Source organism: Trachypithecus francoisi, unplaced genomic scaffold (assembly GCF_009764315.1).
Source record: "Trachypithecus francoisi isolate TF-2019V2 unplaced genomic scaffold, Tfra_2.0 Lachesis_group11, whole genome shotgun sequence".
NCBI lineage: Eukaryota > Metazoa > Chordata > Mammalia > Primates > Cercopithecidae > Trachypithecus > Trachypithecus francoisi.
The window spans coordinates 33,512,542-33,536,600 of NW_022681456.1; the positions used below are offsets into that span (position 1 = coordinate 33,512,542).

The following is a 24,059-nucleotide window of genomic DNA, read 5'->3' on the forward strand; positions in this document are numbered from 1 at the left end:
TTTAAAACAACCTAAAAATGACTTTAAAACCTAAATTTTGGATAAAATATAACAAACATCCCTTTAAATGCACAACTGAGCTTCCATAGAAGTCACAGAAATATATAACACCAAAAAGAAGGAAAACTGAAACCCAGGGCTGTAAACATGAACGTCATCTTCTCTCCCTTTTTCCTGTGACTTATCTTGTTTTACTCAGCTTTGGTGCTACCAAGGCTTGACTTTAATAGATGTTTCTAATCAATGAGAGAATTTCTTTTGCTTTCATCAACAATTCAGTTATTGATGTTAACATATATATCATTGCAGTACTTTTTGCACAGCTGTTTTCATCACTGTGTTCAGAAGTTTGTCTTTTTTTCCCCCCTAAAAGGTGCTGAGATGTTATGAGTGCTTTATGTGTGGTTACTGGATAAGTTTTGAAATGTCACTGTGTTATAAACTGCATGATTATCTATTTTGGAAATTTTGTTTGTTTAAAATGATTACTTTAAATAAAATGGAGAATTTCAATCTGTAAGAAAAGCAGGACTGAAATCTCCAGGGATGGGAGCCGATGGGTTCATGTAGTTGAATGTTGTTTTTTTGTAGACTTTCTACTTTCTTATAAAATGTTTTGGACTAAATACTTCACAAGAATAGAATTGTTCAAGGTCTGGCCGGTTATGGGTTGTAGATTTGGGGCAGAATGCTGGGATGTACAGAATAGTGCTCATTTTAGTGAGAATATTAGACAGTTAGACACGGACTCTGTCTAGGGTGTAATAAGCCACAGAGCACTTTTTTTTTTTTTAATCTTTACACCTTGGCAAAATATTCTTAAATATTTCTAATCTCTGATGAAAAGAAGGAAATTATTACATAATTAATCTATATTTTGAAAAGTCCATGGGTTTGACATATTTAAATTCTGTACACTATGTGACAACGTTGTGATAGCAATAAATAGTTCTTGGTACCACTGTTTACCTTAGAATTATGAGACCAATCCATTCCATTTGACAGTTCTTATGTTCTCTTACCAAAGAAGCTAATTACAACAACCTTGAATTTGTAAAAACGGATTCATTTTTACAGGCTAAACATATGTTTATCATCTACTAACCTTTTCTATTTTTATTGAAGAATTCTGTGTCTTCTTATTGTATGAAAACATTAGTTCTACTTAACATAGCATTTTTATCTTGGAATAATGTAAAGGATATACATGTATGTAATTAATATTAACATAATTGAGGTTACTTTTAAAAATAGGTTTTCTAATTGCTTTTTTAATAGAAATATTATTGATAATACTTGTCATTACTTTATAGTTTAATAAAACACTTAAAAAATCTTATTTGTTGTATGTTTATCTTATTTAACCTTCCTAATAACTGTATTAGGTTTTTAAAATTTGTATTTTATTTTTAATTTTTCCCACACAACATGGATATATCTGTTAGGTTTTTAATATTTTTCTCATAGGATATATGAATTTTCAGAGATAGTGATTTTCCCAAGCTATTAAAAACCAAGCTGCCACTGAAACCCAGGTTTGCTACATCTGCTTTTTGCAGAAAGAGATTTGTTGATTTATGGTGGAGATTATGTATTTTCATTGTCTAGAATATAATAGTTCCCCCCACCCCCTGCCACCCATCCAACCTTTATCTGAGGTTTAGTTTTCTGTAGTTTCAGATGCTTGCAGTCAACCACGGTCTGAAAACATTAAATGGAAAATTATAGAAATAAACAACTTATACGTTTTAAATTGCATGCTATTCTGAGTAGCATGATGAAACCTCTCACCATCGTACTTTGTCCTGCCTGGGACATGAATCATCCCTTTGTCCAGCATCTCTGTGCTGTAGACACTACTCACCTATTGGTAGCCCTCTTGATTATCAGATCGACTGTTCTGGTGTTGCACTGCTTGGGTTCAAGTCACCCATATTTTACTTAATAATGGCCCCAAAGCACAAGAGTAGTGATGCTGACAATTTGAATATTCCAAAGAGAAGCTGTGAAGTGCTTCCTCTAAGTGAAAAGGTGAAAGTTCTTGACCTACTAAAGAAAAGAAAAACTTGTACGCAGAGATTGCTAAGATCTATGGTAAGAATGAATCCTCTATCTGAAGTTGAGAAGAAAGAAAAAGAAATTTGAACTAGTTTTGCTGTTGCGCCTCAAACTGCAGAAGTTACAGCTATAGTGCACGGTAAGTGCTTAGTTAAGATGGAAAAGGCCTTAAATTTGTTGATGGAAGACATGAACAGAAATGAATTCTGATGGATGGCATTCGGGTTCAGCACTATCCTTGGTCTTAGACATCCACTGGGATGCTTGGAATATATTCCCTGTATATAAGGTGGGACCCTTTCAGTGTCTACAGTGTGCATCATCCTTTATCAAAGTACCTGGGGAACCGAATCAGTGCCGAAAGTAGACACTACTGTATTTTTAACTATTTGTTTAGATTTAGCCTCATATTAACTGTTCTCTTTCTTTATCATTACTTCTTGCATCTCAGTTCCTTTTCTGAATTATATCCTATAGAAGTTCTTTCAGTAAGAGTCTTAAGTAACCATTCATTTTTAGTCTGTCTGAAAATGTTTTTATTTTACTCTCATTCTTAGAAGGTAGTTTGGCTGAATGTAGAATGCTAGGTTGATGGTTTTTTTTCTCTTGTCACATGAAGGCATTATACTTTCTTCTGACTATATTTTTGTTGAGAAGTCAGCTATTGATATAATTATTATTTCTTTTTAGGCATTTTTTCTCTCAGGGTGTTTTAAAATTATTATCTTAGTAGTTTTGTGGTTTTACTGTGATATATCCAGGATGTATTCTTTTCATTTATCTTTCTTGCTGGTCCTGGAACTTAGTGTCTTATCAATTATGTAAAGTTCTTAGCCACTGACTATTATTTACCTCTATCTTCTTCTGCTAAAACTCTGATTAGACATATGTTGAATCCTCTTATTTTATTCTGTCTTTCATATTTTCTATCTCATATTTCTTTTTTACCTTCTTTGCTTAGTTGTTTCTGTAACCATTTAAAAAGTTTTAAATGTAAAATTTTTGTGGGTACATAGTAGGTGTGTATATTTATGGGGTACACGAGATATTTTGGTATGCATATGCAATGTACAATAATCACATCATGGGAAATTGACTATCTATCCCCTCAAGCATTTATCTTTTGTGTTACAAACAATTTTATTATTAAATGTACAGTTGAATAATTATTGATCATAGTGCCCCTGTGTGCTATCAAATACTAGGTCTTATTCATTCTTTCTATTTTTTGTACTGTTTAACCATTCCCACCTCCCTCTAACCTCTGTGCCCCCACTACCCTTCCCAGCCTCTGGTAACCATCCTTCTTTATCTCTATGAGTTCAATTGTTTTGATTTTAAATCCCACAAACAACTGAGAACATGTGGTATTTGTGTGTCTGAGCCTGGCTTATTTCACTTAATGTAATGATCTCCAGTTCCATCCATGTTGTTGCAAATGACAGAATCTTATTCTTTTTGTGTGGCTGTATAGTCTCCAAGAAATGTGTGTGTGTGTGTGTGTGTGTGTGTGTGTGTGTGTGTATGTACCACATTTTCTTTGTCCTTTCTTCTGCTGATGGACACTTAGATTGCTTCCAAATCTTGGCTATTGTGAAAAGTGCCACAACAAACATGAGATTGTAAATATCTCTTCAAAATACTGATTTCCTTTCTTTGGGGTAGATATCCAGCAGTGGGATTGCTGGATCATTTGGTAGCTCTATTTTTAGTTTCTTGAGGAACCTCCAAACTGTTCTTCATAGTGGTTGTACTAATTTACATTCCCACCTACAGTATATGAGGATTCCCTTGTTTTCATATCCTCACCAGCATTTGTTATTGCTTAACATTTGGATAAAAGCCATTTTAACCAGGGTGAGGTGACATTTCATTGTAGTTTTAATTTGCATTTCTGTGATGATCAATGATGCTGAGCACCTTTTCATATAGCTGTTTGCCGTTTGTGTGTCTTCTTTTGAGAAATATCTATACAAATGTTTTGCCAGTATTTCAATTGGATTACTAGACGTTTTCCTATAAAGTTTTTTTGTTCCTTATATATTCTGGTTACTAATCCCTTGTCAGATGAGTAGTTTGCAAATATTTTCTCCCATTCTGTGGGTTGTCTCTTCACTTTGTTGACTGTTTCTTTTGCTGTGCAGAAACTTTTTAACTTGATATGATCCCATTTGTCCATTTTTACTTTGGTTGTTTGTGCTTGTGGAGTATTACTCAAGAAATCTTTGCTGAGACCAATATTCTGGAGATTTTTCTCAAAGTTTTTCTGTAATAGTTTCAGAGTTTGAAGTCTTAGATTTAAATCTTTAATCCATTTTGATTTGAGTTTTGTATATTGTGAAAGATAGGAGTCTAGTTTCATTGTTCTGCATATGGATATTCAGTTTTACCAGCACCATTTATTGAGACTGTCTTTTTACCAGTGTATGTTCTTGGCTCTTTTGTCAAAAATGAGTTCACTGTAGGTGTGTGGATTTTTTTCTAGGTTTTCTATTCTGTTCCATTGGTCTATGTGTCTGATTTTATGCCAGTACCATTCTGATTTAGTTACTATAGCTCTGTAGTATAATTTGAAGTCACGTAATATTATTCCTTCAGTTTTATTCTTTTTGCTCAGGTTTGCTTTGACTATTCTGGGTCTTTGGTGATTCTGTATAAATATTGGGATTGTTTTTCCATTTCTGTGAAAAATGTCATTGGTATTTTGATAGGTATTGCATTGAATCTGTAGATTGCTTTGGTTAGTTTGGACATTTTAACAATATTGATTCTTCCAGTTCGTGAACATGGAATATCTTTCCATTTTTGGTGTCCTCTTCAATCTCTTTCATCAGTATTTTACAGTTTTCATTGTAGAGATTTTTCACTTCTTTGATTAATTCCTAGGTGTTTAGTTTTATGTGTGGCTACTGTAAATGGGATTTTTAAAATTTTCTTTTTCACATTGTTTACTGTTGGCATATAGAAATGCTGCTGATTTTTGTATGTTAATTTTGTATCCTGCAACGTTGCTACATTTGTTTATCAGTTCTAATAGTTTTTCAGTGGAGTCTTTAGGTTTTTGAAAATATAAGATTGTATTATCTGCAAACAAGGATAATTTGACTTCTTCCTTTCCAATTTGGATGCCCTTTATGTCTTTCTCTTGTTTAATTGCTCTAGCTAGGATTTCCAGTTCTATTTTGAGTAACAGTGGTGAAAGTGGGCATTCTTGTTGTATTCCAGATCTTAGAGGAAAGGCTTTTGGTTTTCCCCCATTCAGTATGACACTAGCCGTGAGTCTGTCATATATGGCTTTTATTACATTGAGGTGTTTTGAGTTTTTTTTTTTTTTTTTTTTAATTAGGAAGGGATGTTGGGCTTCATCAAATATGTTTTCAGTGTTAGTTGAAATGATCATGTTTTTTGTCCTTCATTCTGTTGATACAGAGTATCACATTGATTGATTTGCATATGTTGAACCATCCTTGCATCGCAGGGATAAATCCTACTTTGTTGTTGAATTTGGTTTGCTTGTGTTTTGTTGAGGATTTTTACATCAATAGCAATTAGAGATACTGGTCTATACTTTTCTTTTTTTGATGTGTCTTTGGGTTTAGTATCAGATTAATACTGGTCTTGCAGAATGGGTTTGTAAGTATTCCATCTTCCTCTGTTTTTCAGAACAATTTGTGTAGGATTGGTATTAGTGTTTTAAATGTTTGGTAGAATTCATCAGCGAAGCCATCTGTCCTGCAGTTTTCTTTACTGGGAGACTTTTTATTATGGCTTCGATCTTGTTACTTGTTATTGGTCTGTTCAGGCTTTGGAATTCTTAATGGTTCAATTTTAGTAGGTTGTATGTATCTCGGAATTTATCCATTTCTTCTAGATTTTTCAGTTTGTTGGTATATAGTTGTTCGTATCAGCCACTTATGGATCCTTTGAATTTCTGTGATATTAGTTGTAATGTCTCCTTTTTCATTTCTGATTTCATTTATTTGGGTCTTCTCTCTTGTCTTAGTCTGCTAAAGGGGTGTCAATTGTGTTGTTCTTTTCAAAACAACAACTTTTTGTTTCATTGATCTGTTGTCTTTTTTTAAAATCATTTCAAATTCATTTATGTCTACTCTGATCCTTATTATTTCCTTTCTTCTCTTAATTTTGCATTCAGCTTACTCTTGCTTTTTAAATTCTTTAAAATGCATCATTAGATTATTTGAAGTTTTTCTTCCTTTTTGATGTAGGCACCGATGGCTATAAAGTTTCCTCTTAGTACTACTTTTGCTGTATCCCATAGGTTTTGGTATGCTGTGTTTCCATGATATTATTTCAAGGAATTTAAAAATTTTCTTTCTAATTTCTTCATTGACCCACTTATTCAGGAGCATATTGTTTAATTTTCATCTGTTCGTATAGTTTCCAAAATTTCTCTTGTTATTGATTTATAGTTTTATTCCACTGTGGTCAGGGATGATGCTTGATATTTTTTCATTTTTAAAAAATGTTTAAAAATTTGTTTTGTGACCTAACACATAGACTGTCCTTGAGAATGATCCATGTGCTGAGGAGAAGAATGTGTATTTTGCAGCCATCAGATAAAATGTTCTGTTTTTTCTAAAGTGCAGATTAAGGCCAATGTTTATTTGCTGATTTTCTGTCTGGAAAATCTATCCAATGCTGAAAGTGGGGAGTTGAAGTCTCTGGCTATTATTGTATGTAGGTCTATCTTTCTCTTTAGCACTAATAATATTTGCTTTATATATGTGGGTACTCCAGTGTTTGGTGCATACATATTTACAATTGTAATATCCTCTTGCTGAACTGACCCCTTTGTCATTATATAATGACCTTCTTTGTCTTTTCCTACAATTTTTGTCTTAAAATCTATTTTGCCTAATATACGTATAGCTACTCCTGCGGTTTTTTGGTTTCTGTTGACATGGAGTATCTTTTTACATCCCTTTATTTTTAATCTGTGTGTATCTTTATAGGTAACATGTACTTCCTGTGGGCATCAGATCACTGGGTTTTGTTTTTTCATCTATTCAGCCACTCTATGTCTTTTGATTGGAGAGTTTACTCCATATACATTTAATGTTATCATTGATAAGTAAGGACTTACTCCTGTCATTTTGTTATTTTTCTCTCTCTCTTTTCTTGGCAGTCTGTTCTTCCTTCTTTCCTTTCTTCCTATCTTCCTTTTAGTGAAGGTGATTTTCTCTGGCAGTAGGCTTTAATTTCATGCTTTTTAATTTTTTTGTGTACCCATTGTATGTTTTTTTATTTGAAGCTACCATGAGGCTTGCAAATACTGCCTTATAGCCCATTACTTTAAACTGATGACAACACTGATTGCGTAAACTAACAAACAAACACAGAAAAAGAAAACTAATAAAAACTATACACTTTAACTTTGTCACCCAACTTTTTAACTTTTTGTTGTTTCTCTTTTTGTCTTATTTCATTCTCTGTGTCTTGAAAATTTGTTGTAGTCATTATTAATTTTTGGTTCATTGTTTAATGTTTCTACTTAAGATAAAAGTAGTTTTCAAACCATAATTACAGTGTTATTCTGGGTTTTCTGTGGCCTATTACCAGTGAGTTTTGCACCTTCAAATAATTTCTTATTGCTTATTAACATCCTTTTCTTTCATATCGAAGAACTCCCTTTAGCATTTCTTGTAAGACAGCTCTGGTGTTGATGAAATCCCTCAGATTTTGCTCGTCTGGGAAGGTCTTTATTTCTCTTTCATGCTTGAAGGATATTTTTGCCAGATATACCATTTTAGGGTAAAAGTTTTCTTCTTTCAGCACTTTAAATATGTCATGCCACTCTCCTGACCTGTAAGATTTCCATTGAAAAGTTTGATGCCAGATATATTGGAGCTCCATTGTATGTTATTTGTTTATTTTCTCTTACTGCTTTTAGGATTATTTATTTATCTTTGACCTTTGGGAATTTGATTCTTAAATGCCTTGAAGTAGTCTTCTTTGGTTTAAATCTGCTTGGTGCTCTATAACCTTCTTGTCCTTGAATGTTAATACCTTTCTTTAGGTTTGGGAAGTTCTCCAATATTATCCCTTTGAATAAACCTTATACCCCTAACTCTTTCTCAACCTCCTCTTTAAGGCTGGTAACTTTTAGATTTGCCCTTTTGAGATTGTTTTCTAGATCTTGAAAGCAGATTTCATTGCTTTGTATTCTTTTTAAATTTTCTCTTCTCTTTTTTTATTTTCTCTCTTTTGAGAAGAGAGAATCTCTTCTCAGATTCTCATTTTCAGATGAGATTGGGCGCGTTCAGGGTGGTATAGCCATAGACTCTGAGTATGTTTTCAAATACCTGTCTTCAAGCTCATTAATTTTTTCTTCTGGACTGATTCTGCTCTTAAGAGACTCTAATGCATTCTTCATTACATCAATTGCAATTTTCAACTCTAGAATTTTTGCTTGATTCTTTTAAATTATTTCATTTTCTTTGTTAAATTTGTCTGATAGAATTCTGAATTCCTTCTCTGTGTTATCTTGAATTTCTTTGAGTTTCCTCAAAACAGCTATTTTAAACTCTCTGTCTGAAATATCATATATCTATTTTTTCTCCAGGACTTGTCCCTGGTGCCTTATGCAGTTCATTTGGTGAGGTCATGTTTTCTTGAATGGTCTTGATGCTTGTACATATTCATCAGTATTTGTGCATTGAAGAGTTAGATATTAACTGTAGTCTTCACAGTCTGGGCTTGTTTGTATCTGTCCTTCTTAGGAAGACTTTCCAGGCATTTGAAGGGAATTGGGCCCCAAACCCACTAACATTGTGGTTTTTGCAGACTCATAGAGGTACTGCCTTGGTGGTATTGGATAAGATCTGGAAGAATTCTATGTATTACCAGGCAGATACTCTTCTTTCTCCTTTCTCCCAAAGAAATAGAGTCCATCTTTCTGTGCTGAGCCACCTGTACCTGGGGGTGTGGTGATGCAAACACCCCTTTGGAAACCAACACTAGCATTGCATTGGGTCAGACCTGAAGCCAGCTTGGCACCGTATCCTTATCTTCAGGGCAGTGAGTTCCCCCAGACCCTGGACATGTCCAGAGTAGCTGTCTGGAAGCCAAGGATTAGAGTCAAAAACCTTAGCAGTTTACCTTATGTTCTAATTTACTGCAGCTAAGTTGACACTCACACTGCATTACAAAGTCCTTCTTACTCTTTCTTCCCTTTTCCACAGGTACGGGAGCCTCTCCCTGTGACCACCACCACTTTTGGTCCACGAGGGTTCTTCTAGGTCACTGCCAGTGTTTACTTAAAGCCCAAGGGCTCTTTCATCAGCTTATGATGAGTGCTGTGAGGTCTCGGACTCACCCTATAGGGTAGTAGGCTCCTCTCTGGTCCAGTACAGATTCAGAAATGTTGTCCAAGAGCCTAGGCCTGGACTCAGAGACTCCATGTGCCTGCTTGTTTTTTCCTACTATGGCCAAAGTGGTACCTTAGGTGCAAGGCAAAGACCCCTTTACTTTTCCCTCTGCTGTTTTCAAACAGAAGTTGTTCACCTTAGCCACCACAGCTGGGACTGTGCTGGATGACCCTTGAAGCCAGCATTTCTCAGACCATAAGGCCCATGGTATACTCCCTGGTTATTGCTGCTGATTATTTAGGCTCCAAGAGCTCTTTAGTCAGCAGATGATGAATCCTGCCAGGACTGGGTTATTTCCTCCAAGGCAGTGAGTTCCCTTTTGGCCCAATGTACATCTAGAAATGTCCAGGAGTTAGGGCTTCACAACTCTGCCCAGTGTCCTGTCCTACTATGGCTGAGCTGGTATCTAAGATGTAAGACAAAGTCTTCTTTACTCTTCACTCTCCTCTCCTTAAATAGAAGGGAGAAGTTACTTTTGTTGTTGTGAACTGCACTGCCTGGGGTTGGTGGAGGGATGGCATAGGCACTTCCTTAGCCCTATCTGCTGGTGTCTCCCTAGGTCACGTGCCAATCTTGTCTACTGGCTCTAAGCCCAGCCTAGCACTAGGATTTGCCTAGGAATTGCAGTGCTTGTGTCCTAGACTGCCTTTCAAGTTTACTGAGGATCCCAGAGCACTTCAGCCTACAGTGTAGTGGTGAGGCTTGTTGAGAGACTGACATTCCAACCTCTGGGATGGGTGATTCCCTTCTAGCTGGGGCTGGTCCAAATGCCCCCTCAATGTGTGGGCTCTGGCTGAACCCCATACAGCTTTATTTTCCATTCTTACAAAGCAGCACTGAGTTCAATGTAAAGTTCCTCAGTCACTGCCCTCTCCCTTCCTAAAATGCACAGATTTTCTATCTGCAGCATGGCCACTGCCATGGAATGGAAGAAGGGCGGCGCCCGTGATTGAAGACTTTCTCTTCTGCCCTCCTCAGTGTCTGTTTCAGAAGTAGGAAGTTAAAACCGGATACTGTGATTGTTCACCTGACTTTTGGTTCTTGTGACAGTGCTTTTCTGTGTGCAGATAGTTGTTAATATTCGGTGTTCCAGTGGGGAAGACAAATGGTGTAGGCTTATATTCTGCAGTTTTGCTCTGTCCTTCATCTCTTATTCTTTTTATTGCATTATTGTATTAGTCTGTTCTCCTAATTAAGTCTCCTATTAGTATGTCTCCTAATAAAGACATACCTGAGGTTATAATTTATAAAGGAAAGAGGTTTAATTGACTTACAGTTCCACTTGGCTGGGGAAGCTTCACAATCATGGTGGAAGGTGAAGGAGGAGCAAAGTCACATCTTGAGTGGTGGCAGGCAAGAGGAAGTGCTGAGCTAAAGGGGGAAAAGCCCCTTATAAAACCGTTAGATCTTGTGAAAACTCACTCACTGTCATGAGAACAGCATGAGGGTAACTGCCTCCATGAGTAAATTACCTCCCACCAGCTCCCTTTCATGACACATGGAGATTATGGGAACTAAAATTCAAGATGAGGTTTGGGTGGGGACATAGCCAAACCCTATCAATTATGTACTTAAAAAAACTATCATCCAGTTCAATACCCTTTCAGTAGATATCTTATATGTTATTAAGCCATTGATTTTAAATATTATATTTTCTATTTCTAGAATGCTATTTGGTTCGTTTTCACCTCTGGTCAATTTTGATAATTATTCTTTTCTAGTTCTTTCATCTTATTTATCACATATGTATTATATTCTATAGCTGACCATTTCAATATGTGAAAATTTTGTGAGTTTTATTCTTTTGTATTTTTATTTACTAGTTCTTGTTCATGGTGGGATGTTTCCTTTCACATTCAGTAATTTATAATTTTGAATTTGTATTTCTTAGAGCTTCATCTGCTGTAATATTTGGAGGCCTGAGTTGAAGGTGTACTTTTACAGAGGGGATTTATATCTGCTTTTTTCTAAACATTTATATCTGCCTGTATTATTAGAAACCCAGGACCACTTGATTCTGCATTTCGGATGAGGATCTGGAGTTCACAGAAATTGTACAGTTTTGCCTTAAACTTACCATATAAGTATAGAATTGTGGTTAGATATTCTTAGGGGGATTTACTTTTTTCACTCTATCTACAACAACTAAGACCTAGACATCCTTTCCCCTTCTGTGCAATGTGTTGTTGTTGTTTTAATTTTCACTGAGGATGTTGTTCTTTAGAGGTTTTAGAGTTTTGCAGGGGTCCCTCATCTAAGCTTTCAGCTTGCTTAGACTTCAGACTGTCTTCTGCCCCACTGCCATTCGCACCTTGAGTGGCTGGTTAAAGTCCAGGCCCTAGTCTAGCATGGGTTGACAGATTCTCTGGAACAAATACCTGTTCCAAAGTTAACCCCTGGTGTTCATACTTTCTGTCCCCTTTCGCTGAGGCTGTGGGGAATTCTATTTCTTTCCCCTCACTATCCTGAATTAAAATATTCTTCAGTTTGTTTTCAGAATGAACTGAAGCATGCTATATCAGGAAGGATTTTTCTGAAATCAAGTCCAAAATTTTGTGAAAAGTGTAAGGGAATCAAAGTAGTAATCAGAAGCCTGGTTGAAAAACAGCATGAGAATGAGCAAAATTAGATTATTTCAAGAAGTATTTTTAAGGAAGGGAAAAAATAAAATGTTCAACCCCACATTGAAATATTTTCTTAAGAGACGAATCAGTTTCCAGTTTTTCATTTCCTTCAAAATTGTGCTGTATATTTAAAAATTATTTTTTTGTTTCCATTTTTTCAGTATCTACATATGCCAGTCAGATTATAATTCAAGTGCATTCCAATCATTCCATCTTGAAGTACATTCAGATCACATTGATATTCAGTGTTCCTCAAACCTCCTTAATAATGTACTTATCTACTTTAGATTGGGTTAATTATATAATAGACTTTTATTAAAGAGCTTTGGTCAGGCGCAGTGGCTCATGCCTGTGAGCCCAGCACTTTCGGAGGCTGACGTGGGTGGATCATTTGAGGTCAGGAGTTCAAGACCAGCCTGGTCAACATGGTGAAACCCCATCTCTACTAAACGTATAAAAATTAGCTGGGCATGGTGGTGCATGCCTTAATCTAAGCTACTTTGGAACCTGAGGCAGGAGGATCACTTGCACCCGGGAGATGGAGGTTGCAGTGAGCCGAGATCATGCCACAGCACTCCAGCCTGGGTGACAGAGCAAGACTTCATCTCAAAAAAAAAAAAAAAAAAAAAAAAAAAAAAGATTTTTTACATTGTATGTTATTTTATAGTGATATTTCTATTTCAGGTTGAGATTAGAATCCCACATTAGAGATCACATTTAGTATAGGGTGACAAAATTGCTACCTTGATACTACTCAATTGAAAACACGCGCGCGCGCGCGCACACACACACACACACACACACACACACACATGACCTACTGATACTTGTTAGATTCTTGAGAGAAGAAGAAAAAGAATGAAAAAAAAAAAAAAGAGACAACTAACATTTGTGTAGCTGAAAAAGCATCATCTTTGGAATCTTCCTTGAGCTTCCTCAAGGCAGAATCAATCTCATCCTGCACTACTCACAAAATGTCCTAGTTTTTCATCCTGCGTTCTTCCCTCCCTCCACTTTTTGCCCTCAAAAGAATTCCTAAACATCTATATTTTCAAAGTACTTTGCTAGGCATTGGGGATACAATGGTGAAAAAATAGATGTGGCCTACATTTCCACTGCATTTACAGTTTATTATGGGAACTAGACAATTACATAAAATTGTAATGTGGTATTATGAGTGCTGTGATAAGGAAAATATAGATTGATGTGGAACATCTAGGAAAAACACTAAACTTCAGGGGCCAGGGATGTCTTTATAAATGCAATTATTTTAAGCTAAGATTCGAGATACAGTACATGTTCATGGTTCTGAAAGCATACTGTTTAGACCTACAGAATCACAGGGGAATTTGTTAGAAATGGAAATTCTAGGGCCTAATCTCAGGCTACTGAATCAGAAACTCGGGGGATGGGGCCCAGAAATGTGTTTTTAAACTATCTCAGCAGGTGATTCTTATTCATGCTGAAAATTAACTAGTGGCATATCTATATGGCTAGATTAAGAGTGCTAGGAGTTAGATCCTGCCAGGCAGAGAGACCAGCCTTTGAGACTCCCTGTGGAAGAAAGCAATATGAAATGATTATGAAAGAGTTCAGTATGCCTGGAGCATAGGGTATGAGGTTTAGAAGAGGGTTGTGATGGGCAAAGGATGGGATGGAGAGGAAAGCAGGGAGAAAAGATCATCTGGGTTTCTTAAGCCACATTAAATTTTTTTTTTTTGCGTTTTAATTTTACTTTTAGTTGCATGTAATAATTGTACATATTTAGGGGTACAGAGTGATATTTCAATACATGAACTATAGTATGTAATGACAGGGTAATTAGCATATCTATCACTTCAAACATTTGCCATTTCTTTGTGTTGGGAACATTCAAAAATTCTCTCTTCCAGTAATTGAAAATATATAATCAATTATCATTAACTATCATCACCCTACTAAATAATACTAGGACTTCTTCCTCCTATATAGCTGTAATTTTGTAGTCATTCACCCTATCCTTCTCTCCCTGATCCCCTGCCCAGCCTCTCATAACCATAATATTACTCTCTTCTTCTATGGGCCCAACATTTTTAGCTCACACATATGTGAGAACATGTGGTATTTATCTTTCAGTGCCTGACTTATTTCACTTAACGTAATATTCTCCAGGCCCATCCATGTTGCTGTGAATGACAGGATTTTATTCTTTTTTATGGCTACATTAAATTGTTTAGATTTCATTTATCATAAATGTTTACAGACAGCCCCCAACTTACAATGATTTAATTTAACAATTTCTCAGCTTTAAAATGGTGTGAAACTGTTGCAATTTTGATATGCTTCAAAATTTTGAATCTTGATGTTTTCCCAGGCTAGCGATACGTAGTATATGAGATAGTCAATGCTTTATCATAAAATAGGCTTTGTGTTAAATGATTTTGCCCAACTCTAGGTTAATGTAAGTGTTCTGAGCATATTTAAAGTAGGTTAGTCTGGGCTATGATATTTGGTAGGTTAAGTGTGTTTTGGATTCTCACTTTGTCACCCAGGCTGGAGTGCAGTGGTGCGATCTCAGCTTACTGCAACCTCCACCTTCCTGGTTCAAGCAATTCCCCTGTCTCAGCCTCCCGAGTAGCTGGGATTACAGGTGCCCGCCACCATGCCTGGCTAATTTTTTTGTATTTTTAGTAGAGGTGGGGTTTTACCATGTTAGTCAGACTGGTCCTGAACTCCTGGCTTCAGGTGATCCACCCACCTTGGCCTCCCAGAGTGCTGGATTACAGGCATGAGCCACTGCACCTGGCCTAAATGCATTTTCAACTTATTGGATACTCAATTTATGGTGGCTTTATCAGGAAGGAGGTAACCCTCTTGGAAGTCAGGGAGCATCTGTGTTTATACATCTGTCTCTTCAAATAGAATGTGAATATATGAGGGCCAGGATGATATTTCCATACCTCAGAATATCCTTCAGCTACTCTTGGCCTATAATTGGTGTTTAATAAATGCATGCTGATTAAATGAGCTTCTTGCATAGTCATAAAAGCCTTGTGAGGTAGGCATTACTTCTCTTATTTTATACTTAAGGAGAGCTAAAGCTAAGAGAAGGTGACATACTAATGTAACAAAGTCAAATGGCTATTTATTTATTTATTTTTGAGATGGAGTCTCACTCTGTCACCCAGGTTGGAGTGCAGTGGCATGATCTTGGCTCACTGCAATCTCTGCCTCCTGAGTTCAAGCAATTCTCCTGCCTCAGCCTCCTGAGTAGCTGGGATTACAGGCATGTACCACCACGCGTGGCTAATTTTTGTATTTTTAGTAGAGAAGACGTGGTTTTGCCATGTTGGCCAGGCTGGTCTCAAACTCCTGACCTGAGGTTATCCATCTGCCTCAGCCTCCCAAAGTGTTGGGATTACAGACGTGAGCCACTGCACCTGGCCCAAATTTCTACTTAGAAGCAGAGATGTTTTATAATCCCCAAGACAATGGATTTTTCTTTTAGAATCTCTTCTTTATTCCATGTTACCTTTCTGTTAGGGAGGGCTGAGATTACAGAAAATATGTATGAATATATAAAATGTGAGCATTTTTTTTTAAACCTGTAAGCACTCCAAATACAACCGTGCTTTCTTTTTTCTTACTTTTTTTTTTCCAGACAGAAAAGGGGAGTGCACTTCATGAAGCAGCTTTGTTTGGAAAGGTGGATGTTGTACGAGTTCTGTTAGAAACAGGTAACTATTGTGATTCTGCATGGAGCTTATCCTGCCAGATACCATTTCTATTTTGGGAATAGACAAAGGAAAATAACACAGTTTTCTTCGCAAATCACCCTCTTGCCTTTACTCTAAAATGCAGATACGTATTCATATTATGTAAAACTGAGCTTCAGTATTTAGATAACATTGATATCAATGTGCAACTTCCTTTATGCAATAGATGTTTTAAGTACAAACCTCTTAGTTATTACAATTTTATGCATTTAAGTACTTTAGAGATAAACTACCAAAAGAAAAAGGAGATTTCTGCCTTCTGTAAGAGAGACGAATTGATCCTTGAGAAATTGTCACAATTGTTTGGTTTATTGAAGAACATAATAGTTTTTCTATTTTTTTATTGTGAACTACAGTAAACAGAGATTTGAGCTCCCTCTCCTTAAGGTAAATTATCCTAGTTAGTTCGTTAACTGAGTAACTATTGTTAGTAGGCTACAGAAATTTATTTTAAAGGGAACCTTTCAAAGGGAGTGTTTTGAAGGAACAATAAAGTTGGCTTATTTATTTTCATATGTACTTTCTGATTGAAATGAAATAAAACTAGAATTGAGGTCAGATTTGTTTTAAAGATCAAAAGGCATGGGTACAAATTCATGCTTGTAAACAACTGATGGAAATTTTTCATGTTATGGAATATAGTGTGTTTATTTTCCTCTAAAAAATAAAATGAAAAACATTGGCAGACTATTGTATTGTGATTGTATTTGTACACAATTTAACAAAGTTAAAGTTTCATTTATATTTAACTTTGTCATGCAGTGTGGTATTACAACAAATGATTTGAGGAAACCACCTAAATATTAATATGTGCTGCTCACCCATTCCTATGCAAATTTAAACATGTATTTAATAATCTTACAATGGACTAACATTTGGGACCAGATCCTGTAAACTGGCTTTTTTTTTTTTGCAATTATGTGTTTGGAAAATTCATAAAATTTTTAGGGCGGTGAAAGGTATTTGCTATGTTAAAATAAGTTCTTTCATACAATATATATTTCCACAACTAAAGTAATAACAGGTGTTTTAGTTACATGCTTCAATAAGTTTGCTCTTCAGGTGGATGATGAATGTGACTGACAAATACAATCTAGGATAAATAAATATCATGGAGTATTTGACCTTGTATTTGAATAAATTCTATGTGGACAACAGTTCAGAATAATCATCCTTTTTCAACTCTGTGAATACTCAAGTGTTCTAAGACTGTTCTTATGTTACTTACATGGTACATGATTATAATCTACTAAATATTTTTACCGTATTATACAGAGAATATAAATCACATGACCATTATACTTTAGGAATTCACATTCTAAATCAATAACATTTTTCAGTGTGATAGTGTGCTATTGAGTTAAGTAGTTATAACCCAAAGATATCATAGGGTTGGCTGGGCGCGGTGGCTCACGCCTGTAATCCTAGCACTTTGGGAGGCCAAGGCGGGCAGATCACGAGGTCAGGAGATCGTGACCATCCTGGCTAACACAGTGAAACCCCGTTTCTACTAAAAATACAAAAAAAAAAAAAATAGTTGGGCGTGGTGGTGGGCACCTGTAGTCCCAGCTATTTGGGAGGCTGAGGCAGGAGAATGGCGTGAACTTGGGAGATGGAGCTTGAAGTGAGCCGAGATCGTGCCACTGCACTCCAGCCTGGGCGACAGAGCAAGACTCCGTCTCAAAAAAAAAAAAAAAACAAAAGATACCATAGGGTCCTGAAAAACAATCTTAAGCATTGGGTGGGGGCCCTTTGAGAGTTAACTCGTGATCAAGAATGTTCCTAATCTTTGGTAACAATAGGCCCCTGCCTTCTTTCTTGCTAAAATCTTGTGCGTGTGTGTGTGTGTGTGTGTAGAACTTAATTTTTTTTAAAATCACTTTTAGTGCTTGGTCTGTATATGTTTGAAATTACAGCAGTTAGATACTGATAGTATCTTTTGAGGACACTTCAGTGGTATATATCTAGTGAGTTTTTCTTTTTCTTTCAGGAATTGATGCCAACATAAAGGATAGCTTAGGTAGAACTGTCTTGGACATTCTGAAAGAACATCCATCTCAGAAATCTCTCCAGATTGCAACACTCTTACAAGGTAAATAGTATTGAATGATGGATGAGTTTGCCTTAAAGTTAGGATCAGATTAAAACTGTTATAGTTTTCTTATGGATTTTGAGTTAGTGTTTACTTTTGAACAAACTTACTAGTTTTATTTTTTATGGTAGACTTTTAAACTAAATAATAATATCTTTTAATGTTTTATTTTTGGTTTTTAACTACTCAGTAAGTATTTTTAAAAAGTTAAAGTGTTTATTTACTCATTTGATATTAGAAGTATTTTTAAAATTCATATATATGTAGTAAATATGTAGTTATGAGCTGGAAGTTAATAAAGCTATAAAGTAGTGATGATTAAGTATTGTTTCACATTTGAATAATACTTTGAGTGTTTTCAGGGATTTGCTACTACTTTGGTTTCTATGACCCTGTGAAGTAAGATAAGTCAGATATTGTTTTATTTTTGCACATAAGGGAAACTGAGGCTCTGAGAGATTTGATTTGTTCAAATTCATGTCTCTTAAGTGGCAGAGCTTGTATCTAAATGTTAGATTATCAATAATAACAAAAATTGTATTTAGCCAAAAGAATACAGATTATTTCCTTCCTGATCCAATGGTGTAAAATAACTCAGTCTTACCAGCCTTAGTTTCTGGTAAAAGTCATTTAAGTACATTTGTTGTTAGTGGCAATCATTAGCTCTATTGAAGGTTTGACAACTATCTAGGTATGATTTTTGTTATTTGCAGTTTGCATACTTCACCACTTGAACTAAAACTTTTATAAAAAATTAGATTTAAATGCTTTCCCTTCCTGTTTGGTGATTAGGCCTGACATGTAGCATGTTACTTAAAAACCCCAGATGTTTTTTCTCTCCTTTAGCTTCAACCCTGTTCAGCAGTGATTATTTCCTACACTTGTTATGGATTGGCTGCAAGTATGACAGAGGAGGGTGGTAGATAGGTTTTATTAGGTGTCATTTGGGAAGCTGAAGAACAGCATTATTCTGCAGGGAGATAAATGAATTAAAACCAAGTCAGGCAGGGAACATGTAGATACAAGTAGTCAACAAAAGCCAAGGAGGAATAAAAAGAATAGAAGCACTATATGCGGCCATTGTCCTCTCTTCTCTATTTCCAAAACATTTCAGGGAAGTTCAGGCCCCTACAATTTACTTATCAATAAAGAAGTTAATTGCAAGTCAAATGCATGCAGAGATGAATCAGAGACGAATCCAATCATAGCCTTTTATATAAATTAAAATTAAAATTAAATTGAATAAAAGCTAAAAAATAAGAGTGGCACATACTATTTTTAGTCTTCTCCCTCTAGGCACTTTGTATTTCATATTGTATTTTGAGTCTCACTGAATTTTGTTTGTGTGTGTGTGTTTTTTGTTTTTTTTTTTTTTAGAGGGAGTTTTGCTCTTGTTGCCCAGGCTGGAGTGCAGCAGTGCGATCTTGGCTCACTGCAATGTCCACCTCCTGGGTTCAAGTGATTCTTCTACCTTAGTCTCCCAAGTAGCTGGGATTATAGGCACTTGCCACCATGTCTGGCTACTTTTTGTATTTTTAGTAGAGAGGGGATTTTACCACATTGGCCAGTCTGGTCTTGAACTCCTGACCTCAGGTGATCCAGCCACCTTGGCCTTTTAAAGTGCTGGGATTACAGGCAGGAGCCAAGGTGCCCAGCCTCTCACTGAACGATTTTTTTTTTTTGAGACGGAGTCTTGCTTTGTCACCCAGGCTGGAGTGAAGTGGCACCCTCTGGGCTCACTGCAAGCTCTGCCTCCCAGGTTCATGCCATTCTCCTGCCTCAGCCTCCCAAGTAGCTGGGACTACAGGTGGCCGCCACCTCGCCTGGCTAGTTTTTTTTTTTTTTTTTTTTTGTATTTTTAGTATAGACGGGGTTTCACCGTGTTAACCAGGATGACCTCGATCTCCTGATCTCGTGGTCCACCCGCCTCGGCCTCCCAAAGTGCTGGGATTACAGGAGTGAGCCACTGCAGCTGGCTGCCTCTCACTGAACTTTTAAAAACTGAAGCATGTGTGTAATATGTCTTTAGGGAAAAGCAAAATAAATGTCAACCACTAGAAAAGGGGGTGTGACATAATCATGGACTTTTTAAAAACATACTGCATTGGGTTTATCTAAGATGAAGTGTTACATAGGAGTAACTATCTTTGCTCTCCTAAATGGTCAAGATTAATTAGGTATGTTAATTTGTGACAGGGCATACAGGACATCTTTGAAGTTCTCTAATTACTGGCAAATTTCAGAATGTGAACACATCATCTCTGTTCTTTGCATTCCTGGATTTCCCTGGTAGAAATTATTTGAATGTTATGAGGACATACTTGTTTGGCATGAGACTACAAATTTTCTTTATTAGATTTTAAGAAAAATATTCTTGAGTAAAGAAGTATAAGCAAATGATCTGTATGAAAAGGGATTTGTTAATTTAATCTTTATACAGAGGTTACAAACTAGCCACTTGTGGGCTGAATGCTTTGCCACATAGCACACATGCTTTGTTTATATCACATATTTTGAGCCCACATTGTGTTTCCATAAAAATTGGATTAGCTGTTAACATTTAAAAATCTAGAATTTGGCTGGGCGCAGTGGCTCACGCCTGTAATCCCAGCACTTTGGGAGGCTGAGGTGGGCGGATCACAAGGTCAGAAGTTCGAGACCAGCCTGGCCAACATGGTGAAACCCTGTCTCTACTAAAAATACAAAAAAAAAAAATTAGCCGGGTGTGGTGGCACGCGTCTCTAGTCTCAGCTACTTCAGGGAGCTGAGGCAGGAGAATGGCTTGAACCAGGGAGGTGGAGCTTGCAGTGAGCCGAGGTCACACCACTGAACTCCAGCCTGGGTGACAGAGCGACTCCATCTCAAAAATAAAAATAAAAATAAAAATCTGGAATTTTAGCTCAAACTCTGGAGTTTTGGTTTCTCTAAAAGAAGTTTTATTTCAGGGATGAACTTTAAATGGGTCATTTTTTCTCTGGTTAAACATGGTCTGTGAGGCTGAATATTGGTTAACATTTATTTCTACATTCAGATGCTGTTTTCTTTGTGATTAAGAGAAAAGAGAGATGTTTTCTTGTCTTATATTTATCTGGCTTTGCCACCTATTAGCTGAATGAACATGGGCAAGTTAATACTCCCCCTTTACTTGTAATCTTTAAAACTTAGATCGTGCTTGTGTCATAGTTTTGTAAGGATTAGATGAGTTAATGTATACAAAATACTTAGAACAATGCTGGGTCCATAGTAAGCAATATTTAAGTTTAAGCTGCTATTCCTAATATTATATCAAAACTGGAAAAATGAAAAATAGGCTGAGTATAGGACATTACTTAAAGAATAATGACAATGAACATTATTTCTTTGTGGAAATAAAGTTAATATGCAAATTGTAGTTATCTTACAAGATTACAGCACCATTTTAAAATGAACTTATTCCATTTCATTCATTTATGTTACCTGGCTGGTTGTGGTGTCCATCTGAATTTGACATTCCTGTTTTAGGGTTTAAATCTATTCAAAGCATCTTTCAGACAGTTTAAAATCTTCAGATGGAAAGTAAAGAGAACAACAAGTTTATTGTATCTTCAATAGGTGAATTTATTTTTAAGGAAAGAATGTTTTAAGTTTAGTTTTTAGAAGAAAGGGGTTCAAGCGTTTCTCCCAAATAATCTGGTGTCTTTTTTTTAATTAAAAACTTGAAGGTCATCATGATGTTCTTTTGATATGTTTGGTTTTTTGAAGTTCTTTTGAAAACTTAGGATATGAGAAAATAAATGCAAAACTGATCACCAGAAGTAAAACATAAAATGTACTGGTTTAAATAAATGAATTCAAGTATGTAATCTCAAAAATGTATACACACAGAGTATTTAGAAGGTGTGGGAAGATCTTCAGTCCTTGAAGAGCCTGTGCAGGAAGATGCAACACAAGAAACACACATTTCATCTCCTGTTGAGTCTCCCTTCCAAAAGACCAAAAGTGAGTACCTAATTATAAAGCCCTGGGAACTATGCTAGACTTGTATGTACAGTTGTGAAAATGTCAAGTCTAATAGGTTATATCCTATACTCTATATTTCATCCATTTATAAGAGCTCCTGTTACTGCTTAGGGCTTCTCAGCCCTGAGATACAGTAGTGAGCAAAGCAGAAAACCATCCCTGCTGTAATAAAGTTTATCTGGAGTATATATTTCTTCAATGTGTTTTTTTCTTATAAATGTGTTTTTCCCCAGCTTTATTGAGGTATACTTGGCAAATGAAAATTGTATATATTTACAGTGTACAATTTGATATATACTTTGTGGAATAATTGCCAAAATCAACTAATTAACATAGCCATCATCTCACATAGTTTTGTTTGTTTGTTTGTTTTTGTGGAGAGAACACTTAAGATAACTCTCTTAGTAAGTTTCAGGTATACAATAGAATATTATTAACTATAGTCACCATGTTGTATTTTAAATCTCCAGAATTTATTAATCCCCCGTAACTGAACCTTAATACCCTTTGATCAACACTTTCTCATTTCCTTCACTCCCCAGCCCCTGGCAATCACCATTCTACTCTCTGTTTCATGACTTTGACTTTTTTAGATTCCACATGTGAGATGTGGTATTTGTCTTTCTGTACCTGGTTCATCTCACTTAGCATAATGCCCTCTAGGTTCATCCATGTTGTTACAAATGGCAGGATCTCCTTCTTTTTTAAGGCTGAATAATAGTCCATTGTTTGTGTAGTATGTATATAAATGTACACACCCACTGCATTTTCTTTATTCATCTGACAGTGGGTTTGCTTTCATGTCTTGGCTGTTCTGAAGAATGCCATAATGAACAGAAGTACTGGGGGAACCTGACCTCAATATTTCAATGTAGGTTCTTTCTGTTTTCCCTAAGTGTCGGCCAGTCTGAGAAATAAAGAGAAAGAGTACAAAGAGAAGAATTTTACAGCTGGGCCGCCAGGGGTGACATCACGTATTGGTAGGTCCATGATGTCCACCTGAACCACAAAACCAGCAAGTTTTTATTAGGGATTTCAAAAGGGGAGGGAGTAGATGAACAGGGAGTAGGTCACAAAGATCACACGCTTCAAAGGGCAGAAGGCAGAGCAAAGATCGCATGCTTCAGAGGAAACAGGGCAAGGGAAAAAGCAAAGATCACAAGGCAAAGGGCAAAATTAGAATTACTGATGAGGGTCTATGTTCAGCTGTGCACATATTGTCTTGATAAACATCTTAAACAACAGAAAACAGGGTTCGAGAGCAGAGAACTGGTCTGACCTCAAATTTATCAGGATGGGATTTTTTTCCCCACCCTAATAAGCCTGAGGGTACTGCAGGAGACCAGGGCGTATTTCAGTCCTTACCTCAACCGCATAAGACAGACACTCCCAGAGTGGCTGTTTATAGACCTCCCCCCAGGAATACAATTCTTTTCCTAGAGTCTTAATATTTAAAATTCCTTGCTAGGAAAAGAATTTAGCGATATCTCTCCTACTTGCACATCCATTTATAGGCTCTCTGCAAGAAGAAAAATATGGCTCTATTCTGCCCGACCCCACAGGCAGTCTGACCTTATGGTTGTCTTCCCTTGTTCCCTAAAATCACTGTTATTCTGTTGTTTTTCAAGGTGCACTGATTTCGTATTGTTCAAACACACATGTTTTACAATCAATTTGTACAGTTAACACAGTAGTGGTCCTGAGGTGACATACATTCTCAGCTTATGAAGATAACAGGATTAAGAGATTAAAATAAAGACAGGTATAAGAAATTATAAGAGTATTATTTGGGAACTGATAAATATCTATGAAATCTTCACAATTTATGTTCCTCTGCCATGGCTCCAGCTGGTCCCTCCGTTCGGGGTCCCTGACTTCCCGCAGCACAGAAGGGTGCAGATATCTTTTCATGATACTGGTTTCATTTACTTTGAATAAGCACCCTAAAGTGGGATTACTGAATCATATGGTAATTCTATTTTTATTTTTTTGAGGAATCTCCATACTGTTTTCCATAGTGGCTATACCATTTTACATTCCCACTGACAGCATACAGGCTTCCCTTTCTCCACATCCTCAGCAACACCTCCTATCTTTTGTCTTTTTGAGAATAGCCACTCTAATGGATGTGAGGTGATAACCC

At 36.3% G+C, this 24,059-nt stretch overlaps 1 protein-coding gene across 10 annotated transcripts in view; it reads left to right on the forward strand.

The window, feature by feature from the left end:
* The window catches only part of ANKS1B (ankyrin repeat and sterile alpha motif domain containing 1B), a 1,305,582-nt gene that overhangs the window by 215,835 nt on the left and 1,065,688 nt on the right, over nucleotides 1-24,059 (forward strand). For all 10 annotated transcript variants that reach the window (XR_004439654.1, XM_033220935.1, XM_033220933.1 and 7 more), the window contains exons 5-7: nucleotides 15,711-15,786; nucleotides 17,816-17,917; nucleotides 21,782-21,895. Coding sequence is in view for 9 of the 10 variants with exons in the window: in XM_033220935.1 (XP_033076826.1) it covers nucleotides 15,711-15,786; nucleotides 17,816-17,917; nucleotides 21,782-21,895 (292 nt within the window). In the remaining variant the exon portion in view is untranslated. The remainder of the gene's footprint in view (nucleotides 1-15,710; nucleotides 15,787-17,815; nucleotides 17,918-21,781; nucleotides 21,896-24,059) is intronic.